Source organism: Astyanax mexicanus, chromosome 22 (assembly GCF_023375975.1).
Source record: "Astyanax mexicanus isolate ESR-SI-001 chromosome 22, AstMex3_surface, whole genome shotgun sequence".
In the NCBI taxonomy this organism is placed as follows: domain Eukaryota; kingdom Metazoa; phylum Chordata; class Actinopteri; order Characiformes; family Acestrorhamphidae; genus Astyanax; species Astyanax mexicanus.
In genome coordinates, this window is record NC_064429.1 from 2,688,644 (window position 1) to 2,707,257 (window position 18,614).

Consider the following 18,614-nt stretch of genomic DNA (forward strand, 5'->3'; position numbering starts at 1 on the left):
TTTTATCCAGACGGAAATCACATCACCTTGTCAGTATATCACACATGAAGAACCCTATTGTTGCAAAAACATCAGGGTTTCAATAAATGAATTTATTAATTTATTAAATTAGGTACAAATTATATTAGGAAGCTGATTCTTCTTATTTTTATTCTTATTAAAATATTATAATTATATAAAATTATATATTATAATTATATAATATTATTATTATTATAAGATGTAAATTATTCTTAATTTACTATGAATATTATTGTTTTGTTGTTGTTTAAGCATAATATTATTAATAGTAGTTTTTATGCTTCAGCAGATCCGGTAATTTTTCTATTTCCATAAGGAAACAAGTAATGTCATTTACAGACATAGACTTACAAGTTACATATTTATTATATTTATATTTATTATTATATTATATTTACTTCAGTCGCTTAGAAACCTTCATTAAATTATTAATCTGGCTCTTTACTTTGGAAAATCTATTCAATATCCAAACTCATTGGCAAGCCCCACGCACATTATGAGTGTCAACTTATCTCATCATATTCTATTATTATGTGACATCAATTAGCTGATACACATACAGGCAGTACAATACACAGCATGGGCGTGGTAGTGGGGGGAAAAGTGGACCTGAATACCCAGGGCCAGAGTAGGGAGAGGGGTCCATGAGAATCCTTTTCTTAAGTCCTGGCTTGGAGAGGGGCCCACTGATATTGAAAGTGTACAGGGCCCAGAATTTGCTGCTACGCCCCTGATACACAGTATTTATTATAAACACACAAACTGACCAACAGCACCACAGCTAGCCTAACTCACTCCAGTCTGCTGGACACCCTGGATCATTAGCTTAAAAAAGCGCTGTTTAATTTTGCGTGCGTGTATGCATTTTTCTTGAGGCGGCTCCGAGACAAAGTGGATCAGATCTTTCGCGCTGCGTGGGGAGATTGATTTCGTTACTAAAATTCTTTAATTGTAGTATACTTTAAGATTTGAATAATTTTAACATATTAGAGAGACACTTCTGTAAAAACAATTAAAACATCCCTAAAAAGGGGCTATAGCAACGTTCCTGTGTATAGACACCTATTCACGGTTTGCGGATGTCTTATCAAGTCTTGTCATTTATTTGCCCTAAAAAAGGCCTTTAAATCTTACTGTAAATCCTTTGAATTTAACATTGTTGTTGTGTACTTTTTGCAATTTTCATATTTTCATAATTTTGTCTCTGGTGGTCTTAAAAATCATTTATTTGCACAAACAGGGGCAAATCAGCCTGGCATTGATTATATATATATATATATATATATATATATATATATATATATATATATATATATATATATATATATATATATATATATATATTTTTTTTTATTCTTATTAATTCTATTTTCTTACTCAATGTTGTCAGTCCCTTTTAAATTGTAAATGCTCGGCTACACTGGAAATGATGTACTCCCGAGAGGAAAAAAAGGTTTATTGATTGAATGATTGAATGATCGGTAAGTTGAGCTATCCAGGGATTGAGAGTGTTCTTCGTGGAGTATAAATTTAGCCGTCATCCTGCTCTCTACCAACACCTCCGTGTCCTTGAATATTCAGCTGTCGGGGTGTTTTTTTTAAAGTGTTTTTTGGTTTATCACTGTATATCTTATAAACATTTACGTTTCCTTACATTTTATGATTACTAACACTCCTGTTATTTAGATCCTTCAAATAATATAAATACTGATACAGTACCAGGCCAAATAGATTTTCCAAAGTAAAGAGCCAGATTAATAATTTAATGAAGGTTTCTAAGCGACTGAAGTAAATATAATATAATAATAAATATAAATATAATAAATATGTAACTTGTAAGTCTATGTCTGTAAATGACATTACTTGTTTCCTTATGGAAATAGAAAAATTACCGGATCTGCTGAAGCATAAAAACTACTATTAATAATATTATGCTTAAACAACAACAAAACAATAATATTCATAGTAAATTAAGAATAATTTACATCTTATAATAATAATAATATTATATAATTATAATATATAATTTTATATAATTATAATATTTTAATAAGAATAAAAATAAGAAGAATCAGCTTCCTAATATAATTTGTACCTAATTTAATAAATTAATAAATTCATTTATTGAAACCCTGATGTTTTTGCAACAATAGGGTTCTTCATGTGTGATATACTGACAAGGTGATGTGATTTCCGTCTGGATAAAAAAAAAAGTGGGGAGCTGCACAGCATTTTGCTTTCACCTAAACCTAGAGTTTATTTTTACATTGATACAGCATAAATATTAGACTAATAAAAGGCATGAGCACCAGCGGGAATGTCTATAGATGGTATATTGTTAATTGTGTCTAAAAAACTGTGTCTGAAGAGCTCAGGAGCTCGGATCTGCAGTGAATTGCTTTAGACTGAGGCTGCGTCCGAAATCGCGTACTTCCATACTAAACAGTATGCAAAAGCAGTATGCGAGATCGGGTAGTGTGTCCGAATGCGCAGTAGGCGAGTTTGAGTACGCGAAAAGTTCCCGGATGACGTACTGCACCGGGAGACATTTTTAAGTATACAAGCCCAGCACACTTCACCCGCTAATATTTCCCACAATCCACCGGGAGCCGCGCTGAGCTGAGTGACCCGTCAGTGAGCGGCGGAGCGGCGGAGGAGAGGAGTGGAGAGAGAGAGAAGTTTATGAGGTGAGGAGATTCAGATATATAAACTGTTTTGGTTGTTTGTGATATCAGGCTGTAAATGAGAGATTTATGAGGGTTAGTTTAAGTTAAAGTAGCGAGTTATAGGGGTGTGGGTTTGTTATTAATGCTGTTGCAGACAGAATATCTTTATTTTCGTATCTGAACTGCTTTACTGAGCAGCGTTAGCCATGTGCTACTGAGATCAGTTAGCTTAGCTAGAGTTATTAAACTTATCACAACTCTTTATTAATCTTCTGTTCTGCAGCACCAGCGATTACTAACTCACTACAGCCCTGTATACTGCTGCAGTGCTGAGGAGCTGGGGAAGTTTTAACTTAATACTGATCAGTCTGTATAAACTCATCTGAGAAAAAAGGCTGCTGATATCAGAAAGGCTTTTCAACAGACAGACAGACTGGTTGCCAAAAATCACATTAATAAATTATAACCAAAATCTGACCATTTTATTTAGTTTTATTAAATAGCTAGCTAACCAGCCAGGATGGTTAGACTTTTATGTTGTTCAGAATTTATATTATATTTGTTTAATGACCAAGCTAAACTGTTTTAATCTGTGTGTGTTTCAGATTCAACTATCCTTCCTACTCGAGAGGATGAAGATGAAGAGAGGGAGAAAAATGAACAACGAATAAAAAAAATAAATAAAAAAATAAATAAAGCTACTTAAAAGACTTGTCATTCTTGTATTTTGTGGGAAATGTATTTGTGTAAATATGCAAGTGAGGGAAAAATTATTAAATAAAATAACTAAAATATTTTTTTTAATTTACATTTTATTGCCAAATATGATCCCCAGTTTTCCCGAAACTGACTGGTTCTAGCATATTTTATTTACATCAGTAATGCATATATGTTGCCTTTATGTTTAATGCAGTCAGTAAAAGATAATGTATAACGATAAGGATCATGTGTTTAAATATTTATGCTAGAAAAGGAAATTCTGAGGTGAAATGGAAAGGCAGGAATTAATTAACATTTTGGTATTTATCTTTGAAACTTTTTGATAATTGTTTTGTTGCATAAGCAAGTATTAATATACTTCATGAATATTAAACAGTCTGTTCATATTTATTATTAAATATTTCATATTTGAGGAAATATTAATTTTAAGTTTTATTTACAGTCAGTGTTTATTAAATAGGACAGTTTGGGGGTTTATTTATTAATAAGAGCTGATTAATGAGGGGATTTTAATGAAATTAATTAGGGTAAAGCTCTGTAAAGTGTGCCGCTGGTTAGGAGGGGTGAGAGGTGAAAGGGCGTCAGAGGTAAGATGGTGGATGTAGTGCGTCCGAGGCTGCGTGCGTACTGCGGTCTGGCGTACTGAAAAAGCGTACTGCTTTGCTCGACAAGCAGTGCGTACTCACCCCAATCCAGTACGTACTGCTTAAGTACGCGATTTCGGACGCAGCCTGAGTCTCTCTGTAAGAGCATTGGCTGAACAGAGTTTAAATGTATTGGCTTTCAAAACTGGAAGGTGGAGCTCATTATCTTATTATTAAACGCCGCTTTTTACGCCGCTTATTACGGCGTCAAGGGAGACAATAAACGCCGCTTTTTACGCCGTCTCATTGCACTGAGACGGCGCTCTGTACGGCGCTCCAAAAGGGTCGAAAAACGCCGTGGGAAACGGCGTCTTCTGTGCTTTTAGCGGCGTTTTTAACGCCGTCGTGAAATCATACGGCGTATATTACGGCGTCTTGAAATCATACGGCGTATATTACGGCGTAAAACCCACACAGAACGGCGTATTTTACGCCGTTCTTTTCTATAAATGGCGTCTGGTCCAGGCGTTTTTTGGGCCTTTTGGCGTACCATACTCGCTCGCCCTGCTTCATTAACGCGTGTTTGCTCCCAAACATGTTTTGGGCCTGTGTTCTGATTGGACGCCGGCGCACGCGCACACCTATTTTGCACTACTGATTGGATGTCAGCGCTGACCGCCAAACGTGATTGGTCGGACTCTTCACGCCACCACAACGTGATCACGCTTCGTTTGGCGGCTAGTCAGTCTAGCATGAAATGTGAAGGAAAAACAGCCTGGCAGCACATGGGAGCGAAAAACAGCTGCTGGAAGTGTTGATTTGGATAGAAAAGGCAGAGTCAGCAGCTCAGACGGTTCAAGTACTTTATTGTCAATACTGCATATGTACAGGAGGACTAAAATTACATTAACCTTCTCAAAGTTACAGCAAAAACAATCTCCTTCCTATATGTTTATCAGTTAGTAATCAGTAAGGTGCTCTGGCCCTGCAGAACTCCTGCTTTAATAAACCACATTCAACCAATGGCAGTCCTACAGTCTGTTGGGCCCCTCCGACCAGTTTTATTGGTCAACCCAGTCCGCCCTATAAACTCTCATTATGAGCCTGTGACTGATTTAAACCCAACATTTTTTAGTAAGTAGAGCGTTAAATCTGACTTTCTGAACTACACTCCCGAGCTGTTTGAATGAGTGAAATCTTTTTTTTTTTGAATGATGTTAATAATGAACAGTGCTGCACGGAAGAAGCATAGAGCTATTACCTAATAAAACTGTTTATTAAGAATGGAGCTAGAGTGTAATGCAGACAAATGAAGGAGCTGACATGTACGACTACACAGGCCAATTCTGCGATCGTAACATTGTAACTTGTGCAGCCCCTTTAGGATCACAGTGTGATTTTGTTACTTTGCTATATTGTGATTATCAAACCATAGCTTTATATAAAAAAAATATAGCATTAAAAAACATAGGCCTTCGCCATAGACCATTTTCTTGAACAGTATTCAACACCATTATGTTGTGAATAATCTTTTTTTTATTTTAGTATTATTTTTGAATTCGTCATTCAACTTTTTTCTAATTCTATCCCTGTTTTCTCCTTAAATTAGGACAGTTACCTCACCCACTCGTTAATCCTTCCCATCACTAGCAATGTTCCCAACACTGAACTGAATTAAACTTAACATTAGAACTGAAGACTAGGGTTAAATTACTGACTTGTATCCAGCAGAGAAAACATCTAAGGAGATTGCTGGAAGTACTAAAATCATGTTAAGAACTGTCCAACATGTTACTAAAAGGTGAACGTACAGTGAAGAAACATCATCTTCCAGGAAGGAATGTGGATGGCATATTTTGAATAATTTCGTTCAGCCATCGCTTAAACGTTGGATGAAATCAAATATGTAAAATGGTGCTCTTAGTGGTTTAGCAGACCAAGACGCTGAAACTATGGTCCAGTTTTCCCTCCATTGTGTTGCACTGGGACCTTGGGACCCGGCACTTTCCTTTCCATTCTTGTAAAGAAACAAATGCCAAAAAAACCTCGTGCACATATACTACAGACTCATGAAAAAAAATATTTTATTTACTCAATAAGAAAATGGGACATGATGGGAACATTTATACATAAGTTTACAACTTATAACATACAAGCACATGCCTCATGCATCATTTTTTGTCAAGGAATTTTACAAATACACAATGACTTCACTCAGGTATTTAGTTAGTGTTTGTGTATGTAAAACGGATCTATTAACATGCAGTCATGATGCAGCATGTGCAGGTTGGTGTTGTTTAATAATAATACCGGTAATATAAACATAATAATATGATATATAATAATAAAAACAGGCCATTACACTACAGACAGACTCATCTGGAATAATGATTGCATAGAAAGAGACTGAACTTAACATTTTTGGTCTGTTATTTACCTGTGCAGAAAAATGAAAAGTGTCTTTCTACTGTCTTCTGCTTGAAATAGAAATCAACGACAAATACTGGAGTACACTTTGCGCCCCACCATTACCCACACATAGATCCATGGTTTATCTAGTTCCAGTAGCTAGCTTCATAATACCCTCTGCTGCCCACATGCCCACAGTGTTAGAAGGAAATATTCAAGAAAATCAACAGAGCAAAATAAAAGAGTATTTTTCAGTATTTTGATGTGTAGCTTAGAAAGCAGCTTTAAAGAGAAGTAAAAAAAAAGAAGTAATGTTTGAATAAGGCTCAGACGGAAAAGTCTCAAGTATGTTGTCACTGGACAGATTTAGCTGTTGCTTTGAGCTGCCTCTTCTGTCTGGGGCAGGGCCTCCTCAGCCTTGTGCAGCTTCTCCTCTGCATTGGATGGTGCTTCCTCAGTGTGGAGCAGCTCTGGGTTCAGGTTCCTTGTTTCTGCAATAAGACGCTTAACTCCCACCATCCACTGACTAACTTCATTTACATAATCTACCATCAGAGATCTGTGAATATCATCAGCTGCATCCCACCTCTTGTTATTTAGCTCTGAAACAGAAATATGAAATATATGATAATGACATGATAATACAACTACTCAATAAAAACATATCAATTAAGTAATATAAACAATATAAAAAATAGAGTACAATGAATTATTATCATTAGGAAAAATGAAATGTAAATAAGAAATTCTAAATCAAATAGCAATACCTGAGACACTGCATTAAATAATAATAAACTAAAACCAAACTAGATTGCAGTTCCTACAGAAACTGCGAGTGTGATTGCAGAGCTGACCGGGGTACCCAAACTTTTGACCAGTTGCTCCATTACACACAGTACTGGGGCCCTGGGGTGTCCAAACTTTTGACCCGTGGCTCCATTACACAGTACTGGGGCTCTGGGGTGTCCAAACTTTTGACCCGTGACTCCATTACACACAGTACTGGGGCTCTGGGGTGTCCAAACTTTTGACCCGTGACTCCATTACACACAGTACTGGGGCTCTGGGGTGTCCAAACTTTTGAACAGTGGCTCCATTACACACAGTACTGGGGCTCTGGGGTGTCCAAACTTTTGACCCGTGGCTCCATTACACACAGTACTGGGGCTCTGGGGTGTCCAAACTTTTGACCCGTGGCTCCATTACACACAGTACTGGGGGGCTGGGGTGTCCAAACTTTTGACCCGTGGCTCCATTACACACAGTACTGGGGGGCTGGGGTGTCCAAACTTTTGACCCGTGGCTCCATTACACACAGTACTGGGGCTCTGGGGTGTCCAAACTTTTGACCCGTGGCTCCATTACACACAGTACTGGGGGGCCGGGGTGTCCAAACTTTTGACCTAATGCTGTTTTATCCCATAGCTGCTCCATTACACACAGTACTGGAGTTCTAGCTACCTGTCCTTCGATCTAGCTGCCGTCCTCCGATTGGCCCCATTCATTCCAATGGGGCCACTTCGTACGACATTCGTACGAAATCCGTACGTCGTAACTTTTCGTAACGCATATTTTCGGAAAGAGCTCAATAAGTTCTACAGGTCCTCAATTGGTTTCATCTTCGTATTTCAAAAATTGCGACGTCCACGGGCGTGCAAAGTTCTGCCCATTCATTGTCAATGGGCAAAAAAACGCGTACTTACGAAGTTTTTACGAAAAACGTAAGTCCGATCGGAAAGCTGTATACAAGCCCACCATTCCCGATATGGACGCACGTTTTCTCTTTTGAACGAAGTCGATATTTCGAAAACTGCGGCACTAGTTAACCGGACAAAAAACAGGTGGAATAATAATAATAACTAGATTGCAGTTCCTGCAGAAACTGCGAGTGTGATTGCAGTGCTGGCTGGTATCTGCTAAGGTGTTGCTAAGGTGTTGCTATGGTATCCGTGGTGGTTGCTAAGATGTTGCTAGGTGGTTGCTAAGGTGTTGCTAGGCGGTTGCTAAGGTGTTGCTATGGTATCTTGGGTGGTTGCTAAGGTGTTGCTAGGTGGTTGCTAAGGTGTTGCTAGGTGGTTGCTAGGTGGTTGCTAAGGTGTTGCTAGGCGGTTGCTAAGGTGTTGCTATGGTATCCGGGGTGGTTGCTAAGGTGTTGCTAGGTGGTTGCTATGTGGTTGCTAGGGTGTTGCTAGGCGGTTGCTAAGGTGTTGCTATGGTATCCGGGGTGGTTGCTAAGGTGTTGCTAGGTGGTTGCTAGGTGGTTGCTAGGGTGTTGCTAGGCGGTTGCTAAGGTGTTGCTATGGTATCCGGGGTGGTTGCTAAGGTGTTGCTAGGTGGTTGCTAGGTGGTTGCTAGGGTGTTGCTAGGCGGTTGCTAAGGTGTTGCTATGGTATCCGGGGTGGTTGCTAAGGTGTTGCTAGGTGGTTGCTAGGTGGTTGCTAGGGTGTTGCTAGGCGGTTGCTAAGGTGTTGCTATGGTATCCGGGGTGGTTGCTAAGGTGTTGCTAGGTGGTTGCTAGGTGGTTGCTAAGGTGTTGCTAGGCGGTTGCTAAGGTGTTGCTATGGTATCCGGGGTGGTTGCTAAGGTGTTGCTAGGTGGTTGCTAGGTGGTTGCTAAGGTGTTGCTAGGCGGTTGCTAAGGTGTTGCTATGGTATCCGGGGTGGTTGCTAAGGTGTTGCTAGGTGGTTGCTAGGTGGTTGCTAAGGTGTTGCTAGGCGGTTGCTAAGGTGTTGCTATGGTATCCGTGGTGGTTGCTAAGGTGTTGCTAGGTGGTTGCTAGGTGGTTGCTAAGGTGTTGCTAGGCGGTTGCTAAGGTGTTGCTATGGTATCCGGGGTGGTTGCTAAGGTGTTGCTAGGTGGTTGCTAGGTGGTTGCTAAGGTGTTGCTAGGCGGTTGCTAAGGTGTTGCTATGGTATCTTGGGTGGTTGCTAAGGTGTTGCTAGGTGGTTGCTAGGTGGTTGCTAGGGTGTTGCTAGGCGGTTGCTAAGGTGTTGCTATGGTATCTTGGGTGGTTGCTAAGGTGTTGCTAGGTGGTTGCTAGGTGGTTGCTAGGGTGTTGCTAGGCGGTTGCTAAGGTGTTGCTATGGTATCCGGGGTGGTTGCTAGGTGGTTGCTAGGTGGTTGCTAGGTGGTTGCTAGGGTGTTGCTAGGCGGTTGCTAAGGTGTTGCTAAGGTGTTGCTAGGTGGTTGCTAGGCAGTTGCTAAGGTGTTGCTATGGTATCCGGGGTGGTTGCTAAGGTGTTGCTAGGTGGTTGCTAGGTGGTTGCTAGGGTGTTGCTAGGCGGTTGCTAAGGTGTTGCTATGGTATCCGGGGAGGTTGCTAAGGTGTTGCTAGGTGGTTGCTAAGGTGTTGCTAGGCGGTTGCTAAGGTGTTGCTATGGTATCTGTGGTGGTTGCTATGGTGTTTCTAGTTGGTTGCTAGGTGATTTATATGCATAAATTAGATTAAATGGTGTTTGCACGTTGCTACGCAACGTGCAAATACATCAATCAGCTATGCACGCTAGGTTGCTCTGGCCGTTCGGGGGTGTCCAAACTTTTGACCCGTGGCTCCATTACACACAGTACTGGGGGGCCGGGGTGTCCAAACTTTTGACCCATGGCTCCATTACACACATTACTGGGGGGGGGCCGTGGTGTCCAAACTTTTGACCTAACGCTGATTTATCCCATAGCTGCTCCATACACTCACAGTACTGGAGTTCTAGCTACCTGTCCTTCGATCTAGCTGCCGTCCTCCGATTGGCCCCATTCATTCCAATGGGGCCACTTCGTACGACATTCGTACGAAATCCGTACGTCGTAACTTTTCGTAACGCATATTTTCGGAAAGAGCTCAATAAGTTCTACAGGTCCTCAATTGGTTTCATCTTCGTATTTCAAAAATTGCGACGTCCACGGGCGTGCAAAGTTCTGCCCATTCATTTTCAATGGGCAAAAAAACGCGTACTTACGAAGTTTTTACGAAAAACGTAAGTCCGATCGGAAAGCTGTATACAAGCCCACCATTCCCGATATGGACGCACGTTTTCTCTTTTGAACGAAGTCGATATTTCGAAAACTGCGGCACTAGTTAACCGGACAAAAAACAGGTGGAATAATAATAATAACTAGATTGCAGTTCCTACAGAAACTGCGAGTGTGATTGCAGTGCTGGCTGGTATCTGCTATGGTGTTGCTAAGGTGTTGCTATGGTATCTGGGGTGGTTGCTAAGGTGTTGCTAGGTGGTTGCTAAGGTGTTGCTAGGCGGTTGCTAAGGTGTTGCTATGGTATCCGGGGTGGTTGCTAAGGTGTTGCTAGGTGGTTGCTAGGTGGTTGCTAGGGTGTTGCTAGGCGGTTGCTAAGGTGTTGCTATGGTATCCGGGGTGGTTGCTAAGGTGTTGCTAGGGTGTTGCTAGGCGGTTGCTAAGGTGTTGCTATGGTATCCGGGGTGGTTGCTAAGGTGTTGCTAGGTGGTTGCTAGGTGGTTGCTAGGGTGTTGCTAGGCGGTTGCTAAGGTGTTGCTATGGTATCCGGGTGGTTGCTAAGGTGTTGCTAGGTGGTTGCTAGGTGGTTGCTAGGGTGTTGCTAGGCGGTTGCTAAGGTGTTGCTATGGTATCCAGGGTGGTTGCTATGGTGTTGCTAAGTGGTTGGTAGGTCACTCCTAAGCAGTTGCTAGGTGGTTGCTAAGGTGTTGCTATGGTATCCGGGGTGGTTGCTAAGGTGTTGCTAGGCGGTTGCTAAGGTGTTGCTATGGTATCCGGGGTGGTTGCTAAGGTGTTGCTAGGTGGTTGCTAGGTGGTTGCTAGGGTGTTGCTAGGCGGTTGCTAAGGTGTTGCTATGGTATCCGGGGTGGTTGCTAAGGTGTTGCTAGGTGGTTGCTAGGTGGTTGCTAGGGTGTTGCTAGGCGGTTGCTAAGGTGTTGCTATGGTATCCAGGGTGGTTGCTATGGTGTTGCTAAGTGGTTGGTAGGTCACTCCTAAGCAGTTGCTAGGTGGTTGCTAAGGTGTTGCTATGGTATCCGGGGTGGTTGCTATGGTGTTTCTAGGTGGTTGCTAGGTGATTTATATGCATAAATTAGATTAAATGGTGTTTGCACGTTGCTACGCAACGTGCAAATACATCAATCAGCTATGCACGCTAGGTTGCTCTGGCCGTTCGGGGGTGTCCAAACTTTTGACCCGTGGCTCCATTACACACAGTAGTGGGGCTCTGGGGTGTCCAAACTTTTGACCCGTGGCTCCATTACACACAGTACTGGGGCTCTGGGGTGTCCAAACTTTTGACCCATGGCTCCATTACACACAGTACTGGGGGGCCGGGGTGTCCAAACTTTTGACCTAACGCTGATTTATCCCATAGCTGCTCCATTACACACAGTACTGGAGTTCTAGCTACCTGTCCTTCGATCTAGCTGCCGTCCTCCGATTGGCCCCATTCATTCCTATGGGGCCACTTCGTACGACATTCGTACGAAATCCGTACGTCGTAACTTTTCGTAACGCATATTTTCGGAAAGAGCTCAATAAGTTCTACAGGTCCTCAATTGGTTTCATCTTCGTATCTCTAAAATTGCGACGTCCACGGGCGTGCAAAGTTCTGCCCATTCATTTTCAATGCGCGAAAAAACGCGTACTTACGAAGTTTTTACGAAAAACGTAATTCCGATCGGAAAGCTGTATACAAGCCCACCATTCCCGATAAGGACGCACGTTTTCTCTTTTGAACGAAGTCGATATTTCGAAAACTGCGGCACTAGTTAACCGGACAAAAAACAGGTGGAACTAGATTGCAGTTCCTGCAGAAACTGCGAGTGTGATTGCAGTGCTGGCTGGTATCTGCTAAGGTGTTGCTAAGGTGTTGCTATGGTATCTGGGGTGGTTGCTAAGATGTTGCTAGGTGGTTGCTAAGCTGTTGCTAGGCGGTTGCTAAGGTGTTGCTATGGTATCTGGGGTGGTTGCTAAGGTGTTGCTAGGTGGTTACTAGGTGGTTGCGAAGGTGTTGCTAGGTGGTTGCTAAGGTGTTGCTAGGCGGTTGCTAAGGTGTTGCTACGGTATTTGGGGTGGTTGCTAAGGTGTTGCTAGGTGGTTGCTAGGTGGTTGCTAGGTGGTTGCTAAGGTGTTGCTAGGCGGTTGCTAAGGTGTTGCTATGGTATCCGGGGTGGTTGCTAAGGTGTTGCTAGGTGGTTGCTAGGTGGTTGCTAGGGTGTTGCTAGGCGGTTGCTAAGGTGTTGCTATGGTATCCGGGGTGGTTGCTAAGGTGTTGCTAGGTGGTTGCTAGGTGGTTGCTAGGGTGTTGCTAGGCGGTTGCTAAGGTGTTGCTATGGTATCCGGGGTGGTTGCTAAGGTGTTGCTAGTTGGTTGCTAGGTGGTTGCTAAGGTGTTGCTAGGCGGTTGCTAAGGTGTTGCTATGGTATCCGGGGTGGTTGCTAAGGTGTTGCTAGGTGGTTGCTAGGTGGTTGCTAAGGTGTTGCTAGGCGGTTGCTAAGGTGTTGCTATGGTATCCGGGGTGGTTGCTAGGGTGTTGCTAGGTGGTTGCTAGGTGGTTGCTAAGGTGTTGCTAGGCGGTTGCTAAGGTGTTGCTATGGTATCCGGGGTGGTTGCTAAGGTGTTGCTAGGTGGTTGCTAGGTGGTTGCTAGGCGGTTGCTAAGGTGTTGCTATGGTATCCGGGGTGGTTGCTAAGGTGTTGCTAGGTGGTTGCTAGGTGGTTGCTAGGGTGTTGCTAGGTGGTTGCTAAGGTGTTGCTATGGTATCCGGGGTGGTTGCTAAGGTGTTGCTAGGTGGTTGCTAGGTGGTTGCTAAGGTGTTGCTAGGCGGTTGCTAAGGTGTTGCTATGGTATCCGGGGTGGTTGCTAAGGTGTTGCTAGGTGGTTGCTAGGTGGTTGCTAGGGTGTTGCTAGGCGGTTGCTAAGGTGTTGCTATGGTATCCGGGGTGGTTGCTAAGGTGTTGCTAGGTGGTTGCTAGGGTGTTGCTAGGCGGTTGCTAAGGTGTTGCTATGGTATCCGGGGTGGTTGCTAAGGTGTTGCTAGTTGGTTGCTAGGTGGTTGCTAAGGTGTTGCTAGGCGGTTGCTAAGGTGTTGCTATGGTATCCGGGGTGGTTGCTAAGGTGTTGCTAGGTGGTTGCTAGGTGGTTGCTAAGGTGTTGCTAGGCGGTTGCTAAGGTGTTGCTATGGTATCCGGGGTGGTTGCTAGGGTGTTGCTAGGTGGTTGCTAGGTGGTTGCTAAGGTGTTGCTAGGCGGTTGCTAAGGTGTTGCTATGGTATCCGGGGTGGTTGCTAAGGTGTTGCTAGGTGGTTGCTAGGTGGTTGCTAGGGTGTTGCTAGGCGGTTGCTAAGGTGTTGCTATGGTATCCGGGGTGGTTGCTAAGGTGTTGCTAGGTGGTTGCTAGGTGGTTGCTAGGGTGTTGCTAGGTGGTTGCTAAGGTGTTGCTATGGTATCCGGGGTGGTTGCTAAGGTGTTGCTAGGTGGTTGCTAGGTGGTTGCTAAGGTGTTGCTAGGCGGTTGCTAAGGTGTTGCTATGGTATCCGGGGTGGTTGCTAAGGTGTTGCTAGGTGGTTGCTAGGTGGTTGCTAAGGTGTTGCTAGGCGGTTGCTAAGGTGTTGCTATGGTATCCAGGGTGGTTGCTAAGGTGTTGCTAGGTGTTTGCTAGGTGGTTGCTAATGTGTTGCTAGGCGGTTGCTAAGGTGTTGCTATGGTATCCTGGGTGGTTGCTAAGGTGTTGCTAGGTGGTTGCTAAGGTGTTGCTAGGTGGTTGCTAGGTGATGTATATGCATAAATTAGATTAAATGGTGTTTGCACGTTGCTACGCAACGTGCAAATACATCAATCAGCTATGCACGCTAGGTTGCTTTGGCCGTTCGGGGGTGTCCAAACTTTTGACCCGTGGCTCCATTACACACAGTACTGGGGGGGCCGGGGTGTCCAAACTTTTGACCCGTGGCTCCATTACACACAGTACTGGGGGGCCGGGGTGTCCAAACTTTTGACCTAATGCTGTTTTATCCCATAGCTGCTCCATACACTCACAGTACTGGAGTTCTAGCTACCTGTCCTTCGATCTAGCAGCCGTCCTCCGATTGGCCCCATTCATTCCAATGGGGCCACTTCGTACGACAATCGTACGAAATCCGTACGTCGTAACTTTTCGTAACGCATATTTTCGGAAAGAGCTCAATAAGTTCTACAGGTCCTCAATTGGTTTCATCTTCGTATTTCAAAAGTTGCGACGTCCACGGGCGTGCAAAGTTCTGGCCATTCATTTTCAATGGGCAAAAAAACGCGTACTTACGAAGTTTTTACGAAAAACGTAAGTCCGATCGGAAAGCTGTATACAAGCCCACCATTCCCGATAAGGACGCACGTTTTCTCTTTTGGACGAAGTCGATATATCGAAAACTGCGGCACTAGTTAACCGGACAAAAAACAGGTGGAATAATAATAATAATAATAATAATAAGAAGAAGAAGAAGAAGAATAAGACTTAAGAAGAACAATACTGTGATTGCATTACTGCAATCACACTAATAATAAGAAGAAGAAGAAGAAGAATAAGACTTAAGAAGATCAGTACTGTGATTGCATTACTGCAATCACACTAATAACTAGATTGCAGTTCCTGCAGAAACTGCGAGTGTGATTGCAGTGCTGGCTGGTATCTGCTAAGGTGTTGCTAAGGTGTTGCTATGGTATCCAGGGTGGTTGCTAAGATGTTGCTAGGTGGTTGCTAAGCTGTTGCTAGGCGGTTGCTAAGGTGTTGCTATGGTATCTGGGGTGGTTGCTAAGGTGTTGCTAGGTGGTTACTAGGTGGTTGCGAAGGTGTTGCTAGGTGGTTGCTAAGGTGTTGCTAGGCGGTTGCTAAGGTGTTGCTATGGTATTTGGGGTGGTTGCTAAGGTGTTGCTAGGTGGTTGCTAGGTGGTTGCTAGGTGGTTGCTAGGTGGTTGCTAAGGTGTTGCTAGGCGGTTGCTAAGGTGTTGCTATGGTATCCGGGGTGGTTGCTAAGGTGTTGCTAGGTGGTTGCTAGGTGGTTGCTAGGGTGTTGCTAGGCGGTTGCTAAGGTGTTGCTATGGTATCCGGGGTGGTTGCTAAGGTGTTGCTAGGTGGTTGCTAGGTGGTTGCTAGGGTGTTGCTAGGCGGTTGCTAAGGTGTTGCTATGGTATCCGGGGTGGTTGCTAAGGTGTTGCTAGTTGGTTGCTAGGTGGTTGCTAAGGTGTTGCTAGGCGGTTGCTAAGGTGTTGCTATGGTATCCGGGGTGGTTGCTAAGGTGTTGCTAGGTGGTTGCTAGGTGGTTGCTAAGGTGTTGCTAGGCGGTTGCTAAGGTGTTGCTATGGTATCCGGGGTGGTTGCTAGGGTGTTGCTAGGTGGTTGCTAGTTGGTTGCTAAGGTGTTGCTAGGCGGTTGCTAAGGTGTTGCTATGGTATCCGGGGTGGTTGCTAAGGTGTTGCTAGGTGGTTGCTAGGTGGTTGCTAGGGTGTTGCTAGGTGGTTGCTAAGGTGTTGCTATGGTATCCGGGGTGGTTGCTAAGGTGTTGCTAGGTGGTTGCTAGGTGGTTGCTAAGGTGTTGCTAGGCGGTTGCTAAGGTGTTGCTATGGTATCCGGGGTGGTTGCTAAGGTGTTGCTAGGTGGTTGCTAGGTGGTTGCTAAGGTGTTGCTAGGCGGTTGCTAAGGTGTTGCTATGGTATCCAGGGTGGTTGCTAAGGTGTTGCTAGGTGTTTGCTAGGTGGTTGCTAAGGTGTTGCTAGGCGGTTGCTAAGGTGTTGCTATGGTATCCTGGGTGGTTGCTAAGGTGTTGCTAGGTGGTTGCTAAGGTGTTGCTAGGTGGTTGCTAGGTGATGTATATGCATAAATTAGATTAAATGGTGGTTGCTAGGGTGTTGCTAGGCGGTTGCTAAGGTGTTGCTATGGTATCCGTGGTGGTTGCTAAGGTGTTGCTAGGTGGTTGCTAGGGTGTTGCTAGGCGGTTGCTAAGGTGTTGCTATGGTATCCGGGGTGGTTGCTAGGGTGTTGCTAGGCGGTTGCTAAGGTGTTGCTATGGTATCCGGGGTGGTTGCTAAGGTGTTGCTAGGTGGTTGCTAGGTGGTTGCTAGGGTGTTGCTAGGCGGTTGCTAAGGTGTTGCTAGGTGGTTGCTAGGGTGTTGCTAGGTGGTTGCTAAGGTGTTGCTATGGTATCCGGGGTAGTTGCTAAGCTGTTGCTAGGTGGTTGCTAGGTGGTTGCTAAGGTGTTGCTAGGCGGTTGCTAAGGTGTTGCTATGGTATCCGGGGTGGTTGCTAAGGTGTTGCTAGGTGGTTGCTAGGTGGTTGCTAAGGTGTTGCTAGCCGGTTGCTAAGGTGTTGCTATGGTATCCGGGGTGGTTGCTAAGGTGTTGCTAGGTGGTTGCTAGGGTGTTGCTAGGCGGTTGCTAAGGTGTTGCTATGGTATCTGGGGTGGTTGCTAAGGTGTTGCTAGGTGGTTGCTAGGTGGTTGCTAGGGTGTTGCTAGGCGGTTGCTAAGGTGTTGCTATGGTATCCGGGGTGGTTGCTAGGTGGTTGCTAGGTGGTTGCTAGGGTGTTGCTAGGCGGTTGCTAAGGTGTTGCTATGGTATCCGTGGTGGTTGCTAAGGTGTTGCTAAGTGGTTGCTAGGTGGTTGCTAAGGTGTTGCTAGGCGGTTGCTAAGGTGTTGCTATGGTATCCGGGGTGGTTGCTAAGGTGTTGCTAGGTGGTTGCTAGGTGGTAGCTAGAGTGTTGCTAGGCGGTTGCTAAGGTGTTGCTATGGTATCCAGGGTGGTTGCTAAGGTGTTGCTAGGTGGTTGCTAGGTGGTTGCTAGGGTGTTGCTAGGCGGTTGCTAAGGTGTTGCTACGGTATCCGGGGTGGTTGCTAAGGTGTTGCTAGGTGGTTGCTAGGTGGTTGCTAGGGTGTTGCTAGGCGGTTGCTAAGGTGTTGCTATGGTATCCAGGGTGGTTGCTAAGGTGTTGCTAGGTGGTTGCTAGGTTGTTGCTAGGGTGTTGCTAGGCGGTTGCTAAGGTGTTGCTATGGTATCCGGGGTGGTTGCTAAGGTGTTGCTAGGTGGTTGCTAGGTGGTTGCTAAGGTGTTGCTAGGCGGTTGCTAAGGTGTTGCTAGGTGGTTGCTAGGTGGTTGCTAGGTGGTTGCTAGGGTGTTGCTAGGCGGTTGCTAAGGTGTTGCTACGGTATCCGGGGTGGTTGCTAAGGTGTTGCTAGGTGGTTGCTAGGTGGTAGCTAGAGTGTTGCTAGGCGGTTGCTAAGGTGTTGCTATGGTATCCAGGGTGGTTGCTAAGGTGTTGCTAGGTGGTTGCTAGGTGGTTGCTAGGGTGTTGCTAGGCGGTTGCTAAGGTGTTGCTACGGTATCCGGGGTGGTTGCTAAGGTGTTGCTAGGTGGTTGCTAGGTGGTTGCTAGGGTGTTGCTAGGCGGTTGCTAAGGTGTTGCTACGGTATCCGGGGTGGTTGCTAAGGTGTTGCTAGGTGGTTGCTAGGTGGTTGCTAGGTGGTTGCTAGGCGGTTGCTAAGGTGTTGCTATGGTATCCGGGGTGGTTGCTAAGGTGTTGCTAAGTGGTTGCTATGCGGTTGCTAAGGTGTTGCTAGGCGGTTGCTAAGGTGTTGCTATGGTATCCGGGGAGGTTGCTAAGGTGTTGCTAGGTGGTTGCTAGGTGGTTGCTAAGGTGTTGCTAGGCGGTTGCTAAGGTGTTGCTATGGTATCTGTGGTGGTTGCTATGGTGTTTCTAGGTGGTTGCTAGGTGATTTATATGCATAAATTAGATTAAATGGTGTTTGCACGTTGCTACGCAACGTGCAAATACATCAATTAGCTATGCACGCTAGGTTGCTCTGGCCGTTCGGGGGTGTCCAAACTTTTGACCCGTGGCTCCATTACACACAGTACTGGGGGGCCGGGGTGTCCAAACTTTTGACCCATGGCTCCATTACACACAGTACTGGGGGGCCGGGGTGTCCAAACTTTTGACCTAATGCTGTTTTATCCCATAGCTGCTCCATTACACACAGTACTGGAGTTCTAGCTACCTGTCCTTCGATCTAGCTGCCGTCCTCCGATTGGCCCCATTCATTCCAATGGGGCCACTTCGTACGACATTCGTACGAAATCCGTACGTCGTAACTTTTCGTAACGCATATTTTCGGAAAGAGCTCAATAAGTTCTACAGGTCCTCAATTGGTTTCATCTTCGTATTTCAAAAATTGCGACGTCCACGGGCGTGCAAAGTTCTGCCCATTCATTGTCAATG

At 44.7% G+C, this 18,614-nt stretch overlaps 1 protein-coding gene across 1 annotated transcript in view; it reads right to left on the minus strand.

Moving 5' to 3' along the window:
* Positions 1–6,058: 6,058 nt before the first annotated feature.
* The window catches only part of sra1 (steroid receptor RNA activator 1), a 58,682-nt gene continuing 46,126 nt past the window's right edge, over positions 6,059–18,614 (minus strand). Inside the window, exon 5 of the mRNA XM_007239170.4 lies at positions 6,059–7,002. Within this exon, the coding sequence (XP_007239232.2) occupies positions 6,767–7,002 (236 nt within the window). The 3' untranslated portion in view covers positions 6,059–6,766. The remainder of the gene's footprint in view (positions 7,003–18,614) is intronic.